The 17239-nt window shown below is 40.2% G+C and overlaps 1 protein-coding gene across 1 annotated transcript; it reads right to left on the bottom strand.

Annotated features, from left to right (window-relative positions):
• Nucleotides 1-179: 179 nt before the first annotated feature.
• On the bottom strand, nucleotides 180-10567 carry LOC125900017 (Golgi reassembly-stacking protein 2-like). Its single transcript, XM_049594757.1, has 10 exons — nucleotides 10240-10567; nucleotides 5853-5933; nucleotides 5574-5777; nucleotides 5297-5383; nucleotides 5079-5209; nucleotides 3316-3448; nucleotides 3100-3232; nucleotides 2890-2973; nucleotides 2665-2760; nucleotides 180-2340 (listed from the first exon to the last, which is right to left on the bottom strand). Exons 1-10 carry the CDS (start codon nucleotides 10300-10302, stop codon nucleotides 2114-2116), a joined length of 1239 nt encoding a protein of 412 aa, XP_049450714.1. The 5' UTR covers nucleotides 10303-10567; the 3' UTR covers nucleotides 180-2113.
• Nucleotides 10568-17239: the final 6672 nt, after the last annotated feature.

Here is a 17239-nt window from a genome sequence, read left to right as displayed (position 1 = left end):
TAACATCCGTATTCACTTGATGACCCACTGAACAGTTTAGTCTGCAATCTGCTGCCATTTGTCTCCATTTTCTGAAATCACACTGACACTCTGTGGCTTTGTGTGGTACTGCATTGTTACAGGGCGTAGCAAGGATGATGAGATGAGCACAGGAATATGAAGTGGAGACGAGGCTGAGATAGAGAAAATACATCAGTTTAATCAAGGTAACGATATAACACTATACAAATCATTTTTGTACAAAATCAACACCATTATACATTTTTAATGGCTACAGCACCGTAGCAAGCAAACCTGCTTTTCTAAGAGAAACCCCAGTAGTATAAGTTACCACTCTTCTTTCCCCTGAAGACCTCCAGTAGTTTAAAGAGCCACCTTTTCTCTCCTTTTTTGTGTTACCTCACAATATGTTCTGCATTTCTTCTGATCCATAGAGAGGCTGAGCTGTATTATGAATACACTATTATGTATTACATGACCACTGCTAGTTGGGAGCACCTCGTGTGGGTGTACTCTTAGCTGTATGTCGCCCGGTCTATCATTGCAGCTGGATAGAGCAGAACTAGTCGACACAGCTTTCTCACTGACTCCTGCCAAGTCTGATTGAGACAGACGGTAGCTGTGGTTTTGGATGTAGCTATATATATACCTTGGTCATTATGATTATGACAAGTTAATCTATATAATGGTGTAACAATATCTGCATGCAGGGATGGAATGTTTGCAGTGAACTGACATGGTTATGCTGGCTAAGTGTGGTGTTAAATACATCTGTATTATAGCCTGTATGGTTAGCATTAGCTGTGAAAGCATTAACAGAAGCAGTAAATAGTCACTGTACAGCTACAGTAGCCATATTCACAGCATCATAGTTACAACCAAAACTGCAACCTTAGTCTACGCAATTACCATATTCACAGCCAGGCAGAGCAGCTGCACTCACAGGCAGTGGCTGCATACTGTTGGAGTTTGGCTTTTTTAAGAGGAGTAATGAGCAATCAGGTCTCCATTCTGTAGTATCTGCACAATATTTCCCTAAACTGTGCTTTAGAACTGACTGGACCAACACACAAAATGTTCCTGTGGATCAGGGAGACTGCAAAAACATTGCAAGGGAGCACAAAAGTAGTTGAGGGAAAAAACAATAACCCCTTTTCCAGCAAATTAGTTCTGGGTCCTTAACTGGTTCAATTCATGGTATATCTTGTGAGGCAGCCTGCATTGCCACCAGTGTTGAGCAGGACCATTGCAATGGAGGATGTGTCATCAACAGAAGAGGTCGCATAATGCACTATGGAAGTAAACAATCGCAGCAAAATGGCTGATTACATTCATTACCTGCAAACTTTTGTTCTGTTAGTACAGATATGTCTTAACCCCCCCCCCAAAAAACATGCATGGACTAATTATTCATGAGACCACTGCACGCTCTTTGATTTCTCACATGACCTCTCCATCATTGCCGCCTCCATCCTCCCTTTCCAACCTGTAGAAAATGACACGCCCACTGATGTGGTGACAATTGGCACTTCAATTTAAGGAAAACCTATTTTTTGGCCTGACCTGAGAACCAACTTTTTGATGGAAATGCTCTGAACGGTTCAAAATTAAATGGGAACCAGAACAGAACTGGTTCCATGTGGTGGAAAAGGGGTAATTATGACCCTTCAAAGGCTCCGTAGTCCTAAAAAACAAACAAAAAAAAAAAGCCAACATACTGACCCACACGCTTAAAAGTAACCTGTTTCCACATATTTTACACCTTGTTTTTCAGCCAAGCTTAAAAAAGCCCACATAGTTTGTGTTAATACCTATTACTATTGAGCTATGAGCTATTTTAAAAGTTGCTCTGAAGCAGAGTGAATATTTGAACTCTGCTGGGAGGCTTGAATTATTCTTGTAATTTTCTTTTTACTGCCATCAACAAGCCAGCTGCTGCCGGACACACATTCACGCTTCATGTGAGCAGACCAGCACCAGCTCCCAGTATCCTCCAGATACCGGAGCTCATACGACAATCGTAACGGCATGTAGGAGCAATTTGTCAACTGAGTGATGCAGCTAATAGACTGGCTATATTGTGTAAGCCGACAACTTTTAACAGTGCTCTCAGCTAAGATGAGTCAGCAGTTATTGTGATATTTATTGATTCAGGGGTGGCCACTGATGGTGTGATGGGGGTTCTGGTCAGTGAACTGTTCATTTGGATAGCAGAGGGGGGATATGTGGTATTCATTGTAACAGCAGGAAGTGTGTTTGCAGCGACTGGGGGAAGAACAAAGTCAGGTGGAGGCAGAGTTACACCAGGGACCACACTTGGCAGGGTGAGGGGTGGAAGACCTGTAGAGCACAACACAAACAGACCATTACTATTACTGTACAGATGTCTTTAAAGTCATAACTTGCAGCAGAATAACCCTTTTACTTTACACGTTTGCGAGTCACCTGGGGTCCATCCAGAATGAGACCACAACCCACCAGTTGGGAACCACTGAGTTATACCATGCTTTGGCTAAACATGTATTACTTATTAGTGTACAAACAATTCATCCTAGGTTTTCGTCTTTTTATGGGATTTGTGGACAGTAAGAAAAATATCGAATAATACCAGACCTCAGGATTATCTACACCAACCCCAGTACATTCCAGAGAACAAAACAATACCTGTATGTTGTAATCCACCAGCTCCAGGTGGCAAGGTGATATTTAGATTTGGTAAATGAGGAAAGGGTGGAAGACCTCCAGGTAAGGGCATTAAACCTGTGCAACAAATATGATGTATATTAGACAGTGTTAAATTAGCAGATGTCATGCATGTTTGGTTTCAGAGTAGCTGGTTTTGGTGCCACGCCTGAGGAGCTATAGCCTCCCAAAATAATTTCTACTAACCTGGTAGTGTGGCGGCAGGACTGACAGACAGGGGAGTGCTTTGTGAGGAGGGGACATGGCTGGGCAGAGGGACAGTAGGAGCTCCTGAAAATTTTTAACAAAACTGTTATTCTGTTTGTTTGCACTGTCAATTCTTTTTAGTTCTTAAAGTAATATGTTGTTGAATTTAGGTCAACAGGATGTTTTGAAAATTTAGAGATGATTGTGTACCTGTCGGTAGATCGCTAACAACAGCGGTCAGATTAGAGCTCACTGACAAGCCAGCAAGTGACTGATCTAATCCAGTCGTAGCAGAAGAAGACGCAGCAACTGGAACGGTTGGAATGACAGCAGAGAGATGGACCTGGTAACCAAAATTACATCATCTCAGTAAATGTTCACAAAGGTGTGCAGACAATTATGTCTTTCTTTAAGATGCTGAGCTACCTCTGTGAAGCCATCTTTCGGAGGAGTTACTGGCTCACTGGGAGTCTGTGCAGAGAAACTGGTTTTCTTGCCCTCTTCAAATGGCAGTGTAGGTATCCTGTGCAGGTAGCCATAGCCAATCCCACATCCTAGACTGAAGAGATGGAAATATTGGAGAGGAAAATGTTCACACAGAGAGTTCATAGTGCCCTTAAAGATGATATGCGATAACAACCTTCCACTCTGGGGGATACAAATTGCAACATGTGGCTTTAAAAGATGATGGTACGGTAGCTGCTTAGCATGCTATAATTTAAAAACCCATTCAGTCAGTGACTGTTTTCCATGAATATGCTATTGTTGTTGAGTCCATCTGTCATTAGATGAGAAAATTAACTTTTCTGTAAGTTTCCGTAAAATTTACTCAGAAAAAGAAAGGGGATCTAAAAGTAAAATATGTAACAGACGACTGAAAAAACAAGTTTGTATGAAACTAAAATTCAGTAAAACGATACACAACTGTTTTTATGTTTTTTTCAGGGTCAAATAGGATTCAATATAATCTCGACTAAATAATGATTGACAAATTTATATAAATATTATTTTTAGGAACAATACACAACATTGCAATTATTAAAAATGTAATTGTGAACACCGTTATTAAAAATACTGAATTAAGAAGTGAAAATAACCTTAACAAAACTACCAAACCCAAACTGAAGACAGATTGTGGACTGAAACAGGAAATGGTTCGGGTGAAAGACTGATGACACTTGAACTCAACTCAACCAGGTGCTCCTTCAGAAGCATCAGAAATATCTCAATGTTATTTATGTTTCATTCCCATCAGCTCTGCTCCACATGGGCAAGAATGTGGAAGAGCAGCCGACATAATGTTGTAGCTCAGTCTGAGCCACTTGGACAAAGCATCTTTCTTATTCGTGCACTGCAGTTCAGTATCGAGGTAAGTGGTGTGTATGTGGTCCCTTGCAGAGGTATGTTTTATGTAGGAATATGGTTAAAGGAGTGAGTTAAGTTAATGTACATGTTGCCAACAGGTAAGTGCAAGTATAAAGTAGAAAGACAGTATTAGGTCCAGTGGTAGGTTTAAATATTTGCAACATCAGACATGTGAACTTTAATGCAGAATTGAGCTTGACTAGTTTTTACAAAAATAAATCAAAAAATGAATAAATAAAATCACTATTAGACTAGACTATTAAACTGCTTGTAAAGCCTTATATTTATAAAATTGAATTTAAGACTTTTTTAAGGACCTGCAGACACCCTGCATTTACAGAGGCAGGGCTACATATAAAGAGCAGATATTTCTCTGTGCACACACAAAACTGTCAGCTAGCGACTGTGAGGAGATATTCGCTGAATTTAACTGTGTTGAAATAGAATCGCTGACAAGACCTTTAAGTGTATAAACATAAATTATCTACAACCATTTCTCTCTTGTGAAAAGTGTCCTGACCAATACTTGATTTTTATCAGGTAAAACCAAGCATTTATGTGAAAATTATACTATTTGGGATTACTTTCTGTCATCTAAAGATGTTAAGGAGGTGTGTGATAGTCATGCGGCAAAGGTTGAGGGCTGGATTTACACCTGAAACTTTATGGTTTCATGGTGCTGTATGCGTGTTGCCAGTAGGAAGGACTGTACAGTGCATTCTTTAAGGGTTTTCTATGTCCAACATTTTGTTAACTGATAGAAAACAATATTATACCACGATTCACAGTTTTCGACTGACTTCAGATGTAAAAATTCCTCCTACCTGCCCTCTCCACCCCAATCACAGTTTGGAGTGATGACCACCTCGCGGCAGTTGTCCGTATCTGTGTTGTAAACATAAAGCTTCAGCTCCTTCCCTTCATGTGTTTCCACTACAGAGAACAGATCTTCACCCTGTTGAAAGAACAAGAGTTATTCACCTGTTAAGTCAATATTACCACTGATCTGGAAAGCAAATATCTTACACATGAAAGCAAATACCTCGCACATGACGGTGTCAGCTCCTATAATGTAGTCAGTATGTGCCCTCAAACCAGCAACGGCTGCAGGGGAGTTTGGCTCCACTTCCTGGACTCCAACACCATGTACAAACACATTAGGTGACAGCAATGAAAGCTCATTTATATTTATCTTGAATGACAATTACATTTCTGTGTTACATTTCCAAGCTTGCGAATGGTTAAACATCCAAAAATCATATCCAGTATTATATCTCAGCAGCTTTCAGGATATTTCCTCATCAGAGCGGCACACTCACCAAAACATGCCAAACATTCTCATTGGCTCCTTCAAAGCTGCAGAAGCGAATGCTGACTCCCAGCAGCCCCTGTCCGCCCCACATGTTGCTTGGTGTGACGGTCGTCTCCCTCACTGCCAGCGTCTTGCTACTGTATAACGTTATCTTGACGGGCCTCTCCACGTTCATCTTCAGCAGCTCTTTTAAGGTGTCATTGTCCTTGTTCTGTCAGAGATCACAACGTTCGGATCATCTGTCATAAAGCAGTCCTCTGTCATTGTTAGAGCAGGTTATACTCACCAGTCTAGTGTCACTAATGGAAATGATGAAATCAAAGAAAGGCTCCAGTCCTGCACAATGACCGGGGGAATTCTCTTGCACCTGTAAAATCATAACAATAAGACACTAAAGCTTTACCAACAGCCAAAATGGTCAAACACTAATATGAAAGTGTTCATCCTGAGGTGTAGCTACAAGATAAATAATTAATGAATAATTACAGTTGGTGGTCAGAAGCTGTGAGTAAAGGCCAATAAAATATCATCGGAAAAACGAATGAGGCAGATCAGGAGGGACACAAAGTCGTTCTTTGTTATATTATATTACATCTTACATCGTGTTAAGGGCTGCCCCCTGAAATTCACAGATTTGAATCATTAGTCGGAGACCCCTCAGTTGACTGAGATTGCTTCAAGTCCAGCAGTTGTTTTTTTGGCTAGACAGTGGGCTGTGCAGTGTACTTCTGGAGACATTTTGGTCCCTGGATTTTGCTGCAGAGTGAGCGCTCGTCACTACTTTCATGCAGCTGCTTAGTACAGGCAGCTGCAGACACAGCAGCAGCTGTCTGGAGGAGGAGAGGCTTTTCACTGTAAGGCTCTGAGATAACTTCATCTTCTGCCTTCTGCTTTGAAGCAGTGAATTAACAGCTCACAGCAACTAATTACGATACAGTCTTTGATTTGTTTGATACCTAGTATCGGCAAAAAATGTTATTGCCATTTCAGATCCATCGTTTGCGCAGTCAGTTTGTTAACTATATTGCGAAAATGTCACTGTCACACTGAACGTCCCGCTGAAACCTGTTAAAACTCTCAAATTCTTTAGGGGGGTGTTACATCACATGTATGAAGGAATACCATCATCTGCTGGATGTTTACACTCAGTTGCTACTTTGTTAGAAACACCAGTATATGTTCCTATAATATCTAAACAGCCAATGATGTGGCAACATCTCATTACAACAGAATTACAACAATGCTATACAGTCTCATAGCAGCACCTGTGAATGCACAATATGTTGACCCTGAGAGTGGATGGGGCTACAGCAGCTGAAGACCACAGCAGGAAACTGAGGCCACACTGGGCACATCCTGACAAAAACTGGACAGTGGAAAACCGTCTCCCACTCTAACTAATTTCGGTTTCTGCTGCCACATGCAGATAGCAGGGTCGGAATTTGGTGTATACAACGTGAATCTCCGGAGAGACGTAACCTTAAAAGGAAAACATTGGTTGTTTGGGTTGTTTGCCAATTTCACACTATCGTCTTTGCCTCTAAAATCCCAGACAAATGTGACAAAGAGTCCTGCTCTGTTTCTAAGTCAAAAGAGGCAAAATCCTATAGTTTTTTGTTTTTTTTTAATTTCTGACTATAATCAACCTATTGTGGAAGCAGGAACCAAGTAACTTGAACCTAGTTCCCTGGAAATATGCCTGGCATGAAATAAACGTGACTTAACCAGTTGTTTCTTGAAGCAGCACTCCAGCGCCAATACTAGTGCTCTCTCTTTATCCTACATTTAAGATCCGTGTACTGAGCTTAGCCCACCTTAAACAGCTATAGCGGCAGAATGCAGAAATGCAGTAATAATAATCCTAAAACATCCTAGACTGTGAGGGAACATTTTACTGTACAATGAGTACTTTTACTTCACATACTTTAAGGGAAACTTTTTTTTTAACCTTGGTCCTATCTCCTCATGTCTTTGTGTCTAAGTGAGTAATGATGACAACAGTTTTGAAATTGGTTCAGCATTGAGTAAAGAGGCTGCAGCAGGCAGTGGCTAAACAGGCTGCAATGTAACAACTTGGAACATTTGTGTACTGTCAATTTATGTCCCCTTCAAGTGTTTGTTTTTGCCACTAACAGGCTCAGATTGTTATTTTAAGTGTCTGACAACATTATGGAAAAGATCCATACAGAGATAGACCTATTTCACAAAGATAATTATCAGGGTTGAATGTGAGCACCAGTCAAATGCTGTCAGCTGGATTAGCTTCACTCACAAGCCAAATAAACAACAGTGATCTATTGAGTGGCTGGTAGATGTTGGAATCCAGCAGCCACAGTGGCAGGTAGGGCTGCCACTAACGATTCTTTTCATTGTCAACTAATCTGTCGATTATTTCTTCGATTAGTCGACTAATCATTTTATCGAAAAATGTGTTGAAATGTTGAAAAATGTCGGTCTGTCTCTCCCAAACCCCAAAATTACGTCATCTAATGTCTTGTTTCGTACTCACACCAAAGGGTTTTAGTTCACCGTCATGGGAGAGTGTGTAAAGCTGCCAATATCTGAACGTAAGAAGCTGCAATAAGAGTATTTTGGGGTACATTTATAGTACTTTTCTATGAAAAATGACTCAAACCGATTAGTCGACTACTAAAATAGTCATCGATTATTTTAATAGTCGATTAGTCATCGATTAGTCGACTAACCGTGGCAGCCCTAGTGGCAGGTAAACAAAAAAGTTAATTTCAACCCTGAGTATAATCCTTTATGTTTAACCAGAAACAGCCACATAATTGCTATCACCAAACTCACAGACTCCATTAAAATAAAGAGTAATTTTAGCATGTATAGAGCATATGTTTGCAAATAACTGGATGAATACCTAAACCAGAGTTATTGATTGTTGTAACAGCAGAATGATGAACTGAGATGGCTTTCGTGAATTTTATTTTGTTTCTGTAAACTTTGAATGGAGTGAGATTTACAATCCATAATGTTGTCAGACACTTCAAATAACAATTTGACCCCGTCAGTGGCAAAAATAAGCCCTTTTAGGGGACATAAATTGTTGCAAATACCCCCAATGGTTACACTGGAGCTGGTTTCGTCACTGCTGTGCAGCGGCCTCACTCAATACTGAACCACTTTCAAAAGGATGTTATCTCCATTAGTCTCTTGGGGCGCATTCACAACAGGATAGTCCAGGGGACTCAGTTCGATTGGGGGGGGAATGCCAAAAAATTTCACACCTTCAGTTGGTTCGGTTCACTTTCACACTGCACTTTTTAAAGCGGACCAAGCTACCTGGACAACGTCACACAGTTACAACAGCTGCTCTTTTGGGGGCGGTGAGGGCCGAAACGACCACTGACCAGGAAGAGAAAAACATGAGGAAGAAGAAAACCCAGCTCATCGGTTGGCTAGGACCGAAAACAGAAATCCATCCCCTTCAGCCGGCTTGGTCACCACAACAACAATGGAGCAACACCAAACTTATGCATTTATGCACCTCCTCACTACTCCACATCCGCCCATGAAACATTTTCCGACTTTTTCTTTTTTTTTTTTTACCTCTGCATCTCCCAGTTTGTGCTGTTGGCTTTGTTTTTTTCTAACCAAAATGCACTCTACGTCACTTACTCTCTTTGGTTCGCTGGATAGTCCATTTGCATTTCCCACTGTTAGCAAACTGCACTAGGGTTCACTTGCAAGTGAAGTGAGACCCCCAGTTTTTAAGCGGACCAGGGGTCGCTTGTTTGGTCCGCACCAGAGTTCGAATGGGCATTCACACTACTCCAAATGAACCGAACTATCCGTGGAAGCCGACCAGGGTTTGTTTAAAGCGGACCAAATAGCACCAGTGTGAATTCCTTCTTAGACACAAAAACATAAGACTAGGGTCAGAGTTGAAGAGTGTTTAAGTTTGCCATTAAGTACATTTTGCTGTTTATATTTACATTCTTATACTTAAGTAAGGTTTTGAACGCAGGGCATATACGTGCAGTGGAGTATTTTGAAAGTGTGGTATTAGTACTTTAAATAAAAGGATCTGAATTCTTCTTCCATCATTGGAAAAAAAAGTGACATAAAGGTGAACTTTAATGGCCTTATATATATTAAAACAATGAGGGGTTTCCTATATGAAGGTACACACACCCATGTTGAGTGGTTGTGTCCTGCAGTTAGTAGCCACACCGGTTCTTCAGGCATCATGGAGGTTTCAGCAGACACAGGTAATTATCTGTTTGTTAGGACGACTGCGCATGCTGTAACACTAAATACCAAGTCAAGTCCCATGAATTCATGCAGTTTAAACACAACCTGACAAATAGCTAACATAAATGATGAGGAGGCTAACATATAACAGGCTGACAGGTCACTGAGAATACACCTTAACGACATGCTAACCTACATCAAACACACTCACATACATCACAACTAGCTGCTGACAGTTAGCTAGCTACTACAGGCAATTAGATGTTAGCGAAACCTCTCATGTGTCATAATCAAATAACCCCACTGAGTGAAGATATAATAATATTTAGCTGTAGCACCAACATTAGCTAAGAGGTTAGCTAGCAGAGCCCCCTCCTCTGTGTCTGCAGCTAACATCAGGTCTGTCTGCCTCCACAGAAAACACACTGCGTGTCACCAGGACATTAAACTGCTCTTACTCTGAGGACGTGGTAGCCTTCAGTCCCTCCACCCGGTATCTCGACGCTTGAAGACCCTCCCATGGTCCCCTGGATGTGTGTGTCAGGGTGGGCTAGCGGAGTTAGTTAGCAGGCGTCTCTCCACCAGAACATGACAGCGCCGTGGCTCCTGCTGTTCCTGGTTCCCAGCACTTCCGCTGTGGTGCAGCCCTGTGTGGCTGCTGTTGGAGCACTGCACACATGTCTACTGCACGGCTACACATCTCATTATTAATCATCCAGGTGGACACATTAGAGGACAGAGGTGGCTTTTTTTTTTTTTACTCTATTGCATTACCAACTGCCTCAGGGCTCCACCCCACTGCATGTTTTCAATTCATGCATCTGCTTTTGCACAATTGCAAGTGAGTTCACACAAATACAGTAAAATTTTAACTGAGAATAGTCCTGCCTGTGGGGTTGTGTGGAAATTTAGTGTTGGAGCTTTTATTTTAGGGTGATATTGTGCCTCACATGGTGCAGTGTGCATATTCCTATGTAAATCACCCATTCTGGAGAACTGGACAAATCATGTCCTGCCAAAAAATAAAATACAATAAAAATAATAACTTATCAACACCATGATTCTGTTTCTTGGGTGAAACATTATTCTAAAATTATTTATTTATAGGAAATTAATATCATTTGAAAAATATTTTTGATCTGCTCTCATTCTTTTAGTTTTTAAACTGGCACCCCTATGCCAGAAAACTGAAAACTTGCCTCAGACAAGAATTCACAACTTCATACAATTAAAAAATGTGTTAAAAGCCTTCGAAATCTATAACTAACAGCACATACGGATAGCATAGGTGTAAAAAGTTATATTCATCTTTGTTTTAAAATACATTTTTATGAAAATGTTGGCCCTTATAAAAATGTGTCCCTGAATTTTGTCAACTTTGTCAGATTTCTACAAAAACATAATTTAATCAGGCATAAAAGGGGGTTAGCTATATCTTAAAAACTCCTGTCTCACTTCCTGGTTTCTAAAAAAAAAAAGTACTTGCTGCTCAAGTACTGGTAAGCTTTCTATTTTTAGATAAATTCATTAAATGATATTGATATTGGGTATGTTTCAGCCATAACAGGTTAACTCTGTAGCCCTTCTAAATCTTTTTTTTTAATTGATTTATTTGTGCAGGGACAATACACATTAATCAACAACAACATTTACACATTGCTGTAAATGCATCAGCATTAGCTTTAGCTAATTTTCAGCTGCTGTCCCTGGGCCTGATTGAATTGCCATTAAAAACAAGGAGGTATATAAAACAAGCATGCAGTAATTCAAGGAGAGACTTGCACGAATAAACAATACAAATAGCCAGACAGTACATGGGAGCACATGCAATAGAACTGTAAGCACACAGGGAAGAGACAGAGAAGAGAGAGAGGGGTAGAGGAAACAGAGGAAGGGAGAGATGTCAAATAAAAGCGACATCAATAGAATAACACCACAAGAAACAAACCATTTCCTATTCAAGGACAAGCAGAGAATCAACCAGTAATACATGCAGCCAGAATGCAACGATAAAGCAGGCAACAAAACCTGGGACAAGCTAAAGCAGACAGACAGGGTAGGCAGGCAGGATTAGTCATGAGGGCATACATAGTTCTGGGTAAACCAGGTTTTCAGACTTCGTGAAAAGGAGCAGTAAGTGGTACACTGTCTAATGTGGTCTGGGAGTGTGTTCCACTAAATGAGACTTAGGGTTTAAAATGAGTATTTTGATTAGCATTAAGAGACCTCTTAGCAACTTTGAAAATTAAAATGACTAGTCACTACTGCTGTGAAATCAATAAATATATAAAATTTTGTCAACTCCATAAGACAGTAACTCCATCAGATTATACCTCTGACATCAATCATGTATGCTATTTAAGAAAAAACTGAAATCACTGGGAGGTTGGCCCATTACAAGGTTTAATAGTCAAGACTTTGATCTTTTAAAATATAGTTTCCCAGCATAATTGAAGACTGACAAATACAAAAAAAATAAGGATTTGTCCATATTTTCAAGAGTGAGCGAAATGTGTTAGATCAACTTTCCACAAACTGACTCACAGAAAACCTGCACGTGAAAACTGGTTGGCAGCTGCAAAGTGCGTGATGCACCAAGCAGTCTGGTTCAGTTCAGTCTGATACGCAGTAGAACAGTAATTTTTCCATTTACATTATGAGAAGTTGTGGATGGTACCAATAGAACCTTTCCTTACCATCACCATTTTTCATCATCCCTCTGTTGGGGTACCTAGCACACTTGGAGGTGACATGCACAGTGCACCGAGTGCGGTTTGTGGAGGGTGAGAGGGTCCATCGTGGGGATTCACAAGGTTTGTCTTCATGGGTAAACTGTGAGTCATATGCAAGCCCTTCAGGTCTCTGAATGCTGTAATGTTTGTTCTGTTTTGTTTTTTGCTTTCTGTCTTGGTATTTCTCGAGGTCAGAAGCTGAGATCTAAATGTTTTTGCTTTTGATCAGGTCAAGCCAACTCTTGGAGGAGTTTTGTACATTTTTATGAAGGAAATCTGACTCAAATTTAGGTCTGAAGCCCAAAGCTCTACTGGAAGGTTGAGTGCACTTAATTGTGTATAGTTCTTCTTTACAATTACAAGTTAATACCTGAGTATCTCCACTGATGAAACTTACCCCACAATATTTCAGTAGAATATATTATACTTTTTGCCAAAATCTGATTGCTGTTGCTAGGTAACACTATGTTCCAGATAAAGTTTTATTCAGAATATAATATGTAATGAAATACACTGATGTATATCACCAGTACCTAGCCTGGTAAGACCATCCTGATGATGTGAGCTCAACATTCTTTCAAGAAATTAAAAACCAGTCAAGGCCAGTCACAGATTGGATTTGGTAAAAGCTTGATTTATCAACTGGCTCTGTTGGTGATGAAGGTGATGAACCTACCTTAGCTTTTCTGAAAGATGAGTAATGAGCCTTTTAGCCAGTAACCTCCTGTCACCATCTATAACCATTAACATAACTGACCGATATCAGTGAAACCTCAGCTTTATTTATTTATTTATTTTTCTTTAGATCCCAGCTGCTTCTGACGTGATTGTATAATCATGTCAGAGCAGACACAAGAGACAGAGAAGATGTAAGAGAATAAAATTGTCTCTTTGATCAAACAGTGATAATAATGGCTATCATTAGTGCTATAAAGAACACGAGCTGGAGGTGTAGACTAATGCATATGTAGTTGAATATCTCTGTAGTGCAGCAGCTCTTATCAAATAATTTGAAATAAACTTGCACAGTGTTGTGATTCTCCTCATCAATCACCAGTTATCCTGTCAGTCTCTGCGTCCGCTGGAGCTCACCTTGATTTCGTCTCTCTGCAGGCTGCGCTGGAAGATATGTTAAGCTGAAAGTGCATCCTCATTCAAGAGAGGAGATCAAGCAGCGGCGTGATACATTCTGACAAGAAGATTTTACTCGTGGCACTGTGCTTTGAACCAACATTATGGGTCATATAATCACTTTAGAATCATAGTTTGTCTCCTTAATAAGATGTGCAAATACCAACAAAGAAAAAGAAAGGCATTTCTTATTATTTGCTGACAATTATATAAAAAAAAAATTATCTTAAAACCAAATCAACAAATTATCAAAATGACAAAATTACCAAGACAAACACAAAGTGAGTACTTTAACAGCAAGACTATCTCTGTTACAACAACAGGCTCAGTCTAAAAACATGACATAATGCAGAACATGAACATCTCAGTAAACAGGTTGGTTCAGTTGGTCACTGCATTAACACTACAGCCTCAAAATTCACCGCCAGCATCTTTAGGGACACTGGTGCAACACATTTATATTTAAGCCTCACAAGACAATAAAAGGAAATTGTAAGGTGCTCAGTGCCAGGGATATTTCACCCTTTCCCTATGTTACGACAGGTTTAACCTTGGAAGAAAACCAAATGTTGTTCCCCTGTCCTCTCAGCTCTAGTGGAGCATAGATAATCAACAATGGCACAAATCTGGTTAGGTTACCTGCTCTGCTCCCTCATAGGTGTTTCCATATTCATGGGTAATTCAAGCATGGTTTTATAACCAGTCAGGAAGTCAAAATTTGCATGCTACTAGATCGTCATCATTTCGCATTTATGGCAAGATATGAGATGTAGAACTGAAGTCAGTTTCTCAACATATACACAAGAACAAGTTACAAAGGACCTTTCTCACTGTTTTCTGATGTTTTATAGACCAAATGACTAATAAAATACTAGTGAAAAATAATCAGCAGACTAATAATTTAGTCATTTGTTATAGTCCCATTATCAGTACCACACAAATCTGAAACTTACATCTTTCATTGTCCCTTAACAAATCTATCTATTATCTACTACCGGTGAGAAATAAACTTCACATGGTGACACTTGCTCCTTCAAGAAGCAGATAAATAAACTCTGTATTTCAGCAGAAGCTTGCTGACGCCTTAAAACTCTGTGATCACTGCTCTGGATAGCTCTCTCAGATTTATACTTCTTCAGTCCCCCAAGGAATTTACAGCTAAAGCTGCAGAGCACTTTACTTTTGTTCAGGCATTTATACCACAAGCCCGAGGAGGCCAAGAAGGCATTAACAAAGAAGTGGCCAGAAATTAAAATGTCTGTAATGTGGTAAATATCTATAGGTCCCCTCGCTCGCTGTGCCCCACCCTCACACAGTGCATTTCTACACAGTAAGCACTACAAATATTATCAGCTGTTATTGTCAGGGTTGGTTACTTAATGTCTGCGAGAGGTCATTTTTTGCAGGATGAAAGGGTCGTCTAATAAACACAGACATAATGTACTCTGCTGTGCTGGGAGACAGAGATAAAATGAAAAGTGAATTAGAAAAGCCTGCGTTGAGATGGCCGAGCAGCGGAGCCAAACACCAGTACAAGTAGTTATCACGTCATTATTGTTGTTGTTTATCATTTTAATTTCAGCAGCATCACACACATGTTTCCTGTCCTGGGCTGCCCCATGGTCCCCATTCGGGAGAGAAAAAAATGGCAGCAGACCTCACTTGAAAGAGGACGAGATTACTGTCATGTGTTTAGAGGTTGTTTTGCTCATTTAGCATGCATGATAGCAATCACCACACATAGACTTGGTTAGCTGCAGTGTAATTGCTCCTGGGCTCATGCTTATTCCTTTAGAAAAAAATGTCCAACGGAGACATTTACTAGCAGCCTATCAACTTTAACAAGCGCCACATTAGGTTTACACTCCCCAGCCATGGAGACAGGCGAGTTAAAGTCTCTGGACTATTAATCTCCTGCTTAAAATGTACTTTCTGCCAGGATTAATCAAGCCGTGGACACGCAGTCAATAAGAGGAGGCTATTTAGATAAGTGTAACCCATTATAATTACTTTACAAGTCAGAGGCCTTAAGGTGTTACAATTGATGCCGTTCTTTAATGTCAAGCAGGATTTGAATTTAATACCAAAATAAGCAGATTGCAGTGGCACATGAGCACCTTTTAGGAGCACACTGACCTTTAAATTGAAGTATAAGGACAAAATGGTGGCCATGCTGAGCTGTGAACTTAAGTAAATAAGGTTGGAAAGGTTAAAAAAAGAAATTGTTTTCAGGCTAAATTGTGGCCATAGCTGCATGTGTGTATTAATGGTGTGTGGAGAGGGGGAGGGGGGAAGGGCTGGCAAGCAGCCCACAGTCAATATCATCATCATCATCATTTCATTAGACTTGCCTTACACAATGGGAACGTCAGTATCTATCAGGAAGCTAATGTGGCAGTGATTCCCAGGGGCGGGAGATATATTTGGCACTTCAGGAAACCACTGACGAGATTCATGGATATATAAGAGAGAGGAGTAACACAGCTGAGAAAGGATAGATGGGTGAGCGACCTATTGTGTGTGCGTGAGAGAGAGAGAGAGAGAGAGAGAGAGAGAGAGAGAGAGAGAAAGGAAACTTTGCTCTGACCTCAGAATATTCACAAAATGTGTCCGTAGTGGAAAGACAATTAACACACAAGGAGAAAATGCAATGCAGCGAGCCCAGTGAATGTGATGGTCTTTGTTTCATTTGCAGTATTTGAACAAGTGTGTGTGTGTGTGTGTGTGTGTGTGTGTGTGTGTGTGTGCCAGGTGTGAAATGGAGGGTGAACAGACTTGTGCAGAGACAGACATTAAGTGTTTCACAGTCTGGTGTTCAGAGCCAGCCCACCCACCCTCCAGAGACAGACGCCACTGCAAAAACAGAACTGCTCCAGCTCGGTATTATTTTACTGGCCTGATCTCTTCTCGATCAAAGTTTAATTATGCTTATAATTAGAATTGATGGAGATGCTGATTGCTGATTAAAGTGATGAACCCCTTAAAATACCACTATATATCAATTTGATGGTCTAAATCAGCCACAAACCTTTTCTTTTCATACTTTATTTATGATCATACGTCAATATAAATGATTTTCTGAAACATTTTGTATTCTACAGACTGATATTTGTTACTTACTTTGAGAGGCCATTCATCATTCATTCACGTCTCGTGAGTTACCAGACTGTGACAAACTATACACTCTTAGAAATAAAGCTTCTACAATGGTGCTTCCTGAGGAGCTGAGGTTCTACCCATAACCATTTGTTTCCGGGGAACACTTTTTTGATGAAAGAGTTCTTCAAGATTTCTCTGTAAGGCCTCATTTATGCTCAATGTTAGATACGTATACAAACACAGATGGAGCCTTTTGTCCTTATTCTGTGTTTATTTTGTCTGTATTTGTGCATATTTTCTTGAAGCTTTTGGATATTGGCGAAACGGAGCAGTACCACTGGAGATTGTAGAGGCAGCGCAGTGTAGTTCAGTCAGGTTACAACTGTAGGACACAGTGAAGACCTTTAAAAATATGGTGAAATGAAGTGAATCAGTAAAACAGTAAAAAAGAATTCTCCTACATGTTTATAAGTATTCAATGGCCTCACAGACCACC

This window comes from Epinephelus fuscoguttatus, linkage group LG13 (genome assembly GCF_011397635.1).
Source record: "Epinephelus fuscoguttatus linkage group LG13, E.fuscoguttatus.final_Chr_v1".
Classification (NCBI taxonomy): Eukaryota; Metazoa; Chordata; class Actinopteri; order Perciformes; family Serranidae; genus Epinephelus; species Epinephelus fuscoguttatus.
The sequence above is the reverse complement of the archived record's forward strand: the minus strand, read 5'-3'. Positions and strand labels throughout refer to the sequence as shown.